Below are 3,317 nucleotides of genomic sequence, written 5' to 3' on the forward strand. Positions count from 1 at the left end.
GTGGTCTAGCGATTATTTGTAATCGTTTAATCAGAGATTCAGCTAAACCGTTTTGTGTGTTAACATGAGGTACTGAATGTTCAACATTGATCCCAATTGACATACAATAGTCATTAAAAGCTTGAGATGTGAATTCTCCTACATTATCCATCCGGATGTTTCTAATTTGATTATCAGGGAAATTGGCTCTCAATTGTATGATTTGAGCTAAAAGTCGGGCAAATGCTACATTTCGAGTAGCTAAAAAACTCACATGTGACCACCTTGAGGATGCGTCTATTAAGACCAAGAAATAGCGGAATGGTCCACACGGAGGATGAATAGGCCCACAAATATCCCCTTGGATTCTTTCTAAAAATGATGGGATTTCATGTATCAATTTAGTTTGTGATGGCCGAGTTATAAGTTTGCCCAGAGAGCATGCTGCACATGCTAAGTCTTGTGGTAGCAAAACTTTTAAGTTTTGAGAGGGTGCCCAGTTGCACTTTTAATTATTCGTCTCATCATTATGCTAACAGGGTGAGCTAGACGGTCATGCCATATATTAAATGTGTCTTTATCTAATAGCTTTTGGTTACTCACCATGTATGATTCGATAGGATTGATATTAGTATAATATAATCCAGAGGATAAGGCTTCTAATTGTTCAACAATTGTTTCTTGGCCATTTTTGTTTGAAGAAATTTGAAGATATTCAACTTTATTTTCAGATATTGTTTTTAGGTGGTAACCGTTTTTTCGAATATCTTTAAAGCTAAGTAAATTTCTTCTGGATTTACTAGAATATAATGCATTATCAATAGTTAATTTGGTACCCGAAGTTAATGTTATGTGTGCTCTGCCGGAGCCTTCGATAAGGTTGCTGACGCCAGATATAGTACTAATTGGTGTCTCTGCCGGAGACAACTCAGAGAAAAATTTCATATCTTTGAGAATAGTGTTAGTACTACCGCTATCTACCAGACATTCATCACCAATAATAGCTCTACTGGAGCTAGTATACATATTTCTTCTGGAAATAATAAAACACGTTAAGTATAAGAAATTGCATGTTTGAGGATGATAAAAACATCATGCAACTATAAATCAAACATCACTGGGTTTTAAATGAAGCCATAACAATAGTTCAAATAGTCTAAAAAAATCATCACATCACACGCATTTAATGATTTTGTAGTATGAGCTTGTTGTTTTGTTCTACGACCAACAAACATGATATTAGCTCAGAATATTTTGTAAAATTACGTTCCCTGTACTGCTGCGCCAGGAGCATGTTGGATAAATGGAACGTTGAGATAGTTTGCTCAATCATGTCTTTGTCGGTGATTTGTTCACCACATAATTTAAGCTCAGAGGTGACGCGAAGAAGGGCAGAGTTGTACTCACTAACAGTCTTATGATCTCGTAGCCTTAAATGAACCCACTTGTAGCGAGTTTTAGAGAGTAAGACCAACTTCAGGTGGTCAAATCTTTCTTGAATGTTTTTCCATAAGTCGAGAGGGTCCTCGACAGTACGGTTTTCCCTCTTTAGGTCTTCATGAAGATGAAGGCGAATGAATGCCATAGCTTTAGTTTTTTCTTGAAGGGACGTTTTATTCCCATCAATGATTGTCTTCCCCAGACTCATTGCTTCCAGATGGGTTTTAGCATCAAAAGCCCACGAGGGGTAGTTGTTGCCCGAGATTTCAAGTGTAGTGAATTCAAGATTTGATAAGTTCGACATTTTGTCTACAAAGGAAAGAGACATGTGTTTAATAACAAGCATGTGTATATAATGGATACTATAGGAGAACTTCGGGTTCTTTATAATTAGAACGTTGGGTTCTAATCAAGAAGACAATTTTCATATGTAGTGATGAGTTTGTAAATTTTTTTTCCATTAAAATTTAAGATAACACCAAATTTGTTGATATTATATTATTAATATAATACCATTAATATGTTGATATAATATACTATTAATATTCACATAACAGTTTTGATATAATACAGATGTGATATAGAACAATTTTGTATATAGATATAAAATTATTCTCAAACATAATAGTATATTAACATCATCTTTAAAAAAAAAAAAAAAACTTTCCCATTTAATTAAATTTTCTTTTTGTGGGTTACATCTATATCCCATTTAAAGATCGTATTAGTTATGCACACAAGGAAGCGAATATTAATATCATCTGTACCAATAACACATCTTGAATAAAATTATGTAGCGACGTTTTTTATTCTTAAGTGGAGAAATATTTGGTCAAATTTGGTTTTTCTTTTTTTAGGGTTCATATCTTGATAAAGTTTTTTTTTTTAGGAAGAATGTCGGTGCCTTCTTCATCTGTACCAATAACACATGAATAAAATTATGTGGTGCTCATAATTTTCTTGCAGTACATGAAATTTTCAATATGGCCAAGTTACAGCTGTATATTCGGATATTATCAAGAAGCGAATTCCAATCATCAAGATTTCGGTTGCTTGTGGCGGCAGTGACCGCCACTACAGAAATTCAAAGATTGAGATTCCGGCGAATATTCCGGTAGAAACCGCCGTTAGCCGGCGCCGGAGAAAAGTTTTCAGGTCGGTTGGCGATTGAGGACAGTCGCCGGAGAAAAACAAAACATATAAATCAATTGTTCGTATAATCAGTTTTCTTTTATCAACCCGTCTATTACCAGTTAGTGGATTATATACAATATATAGATCAATTATGTACTTAGAGAAACAGGTACATATAATGTTAGAGACACAAATCAATTGATTGGAGTTGTAAACGGTTCCTCTAAATTTATGGGTTCAAATTGAATAATGTAAAGTATATTATGTTCCTCTAAGTTTTGTAAGCATGTAGTTTTATCGTATAAATCAATTGAACATGTATATTATAAAATATTATCTAGTAGACCAGTAAATTTATATATCATATTGTGGAGAATGGATGTGTACCCGGGTTATGAGAAACGAAGATGTTCGAATCCAAGAACGATGTTGATGCGGATTGCCGGTTAATCCCAGTGGAGAATCTTCGTGCTGATAACGTGATAAAAACTAAAGAGAAAAAAAAATAGAGATCAACTTAATTCTCATTGTTTCATTACAATATATAGATAAACAAAACTGTAAACCCTAAAGCCCATAAGTAATGGGTTGGGCCTAAAATGTCTGGTTTATAAGAAATTTAAAAATTTTAGAGCATATTAAATTTTCCATTTACAACTTCTAAAATTTCGATTACACTATTACGGCGTGCATTTTTTATCTACATCTCAATATGAATCTTAATAAAACCGAGATCTAAATAGTAATACACAAGAGATCCAGGC

General features: G+C 33.7%; 1 protein-coding gene across 1 annotated transcript; it reads right to left on the bottom strand.

Annotated features, from left to right (window-relative positions):
• Positions 1-1,102: 1,102 nt before the first annotated feature.
• Positions 1,103-3,047, bottom strand: LOC110864058. The gene is made up of 2 exons (XM_022113192.2): positions 2,941-3,047; positions 1,103-1,728 (listed from the first exon to the last, which is right to left on the bottom strand). The coding sequence occupies exon 2, from the start codon at positions 1,721-1,723 to the stop codon at positions 1,163-1,165; it is 561 nt and encodes a 186-aa protein (XP_021968884.1). The 5' UTR covers positions 1,724-1,728; positions 2,941-3,047; the 3' UTR covers positions 1,103-1,162.
• Between the last annotated feature and the right edge of the window lie 270 nt (positions 3,048-3,317).

This window comes from Helianthus annuus, chromosome 6 (assembly GCF_002127325.2).
Source record: "Helianthus annuus cultivar XRQ/B chromosome 6, HanXRQr2.0-SUNRISE, whole genome shotgun sequence".
Taxonomy (NCBI): domain Eukaryota; kingdom Viridiplantae; phylum Streptophyta; class Magnoliopsida; order Asterales; family Asteraceae; genus Helianthus; species Helianthus annuus.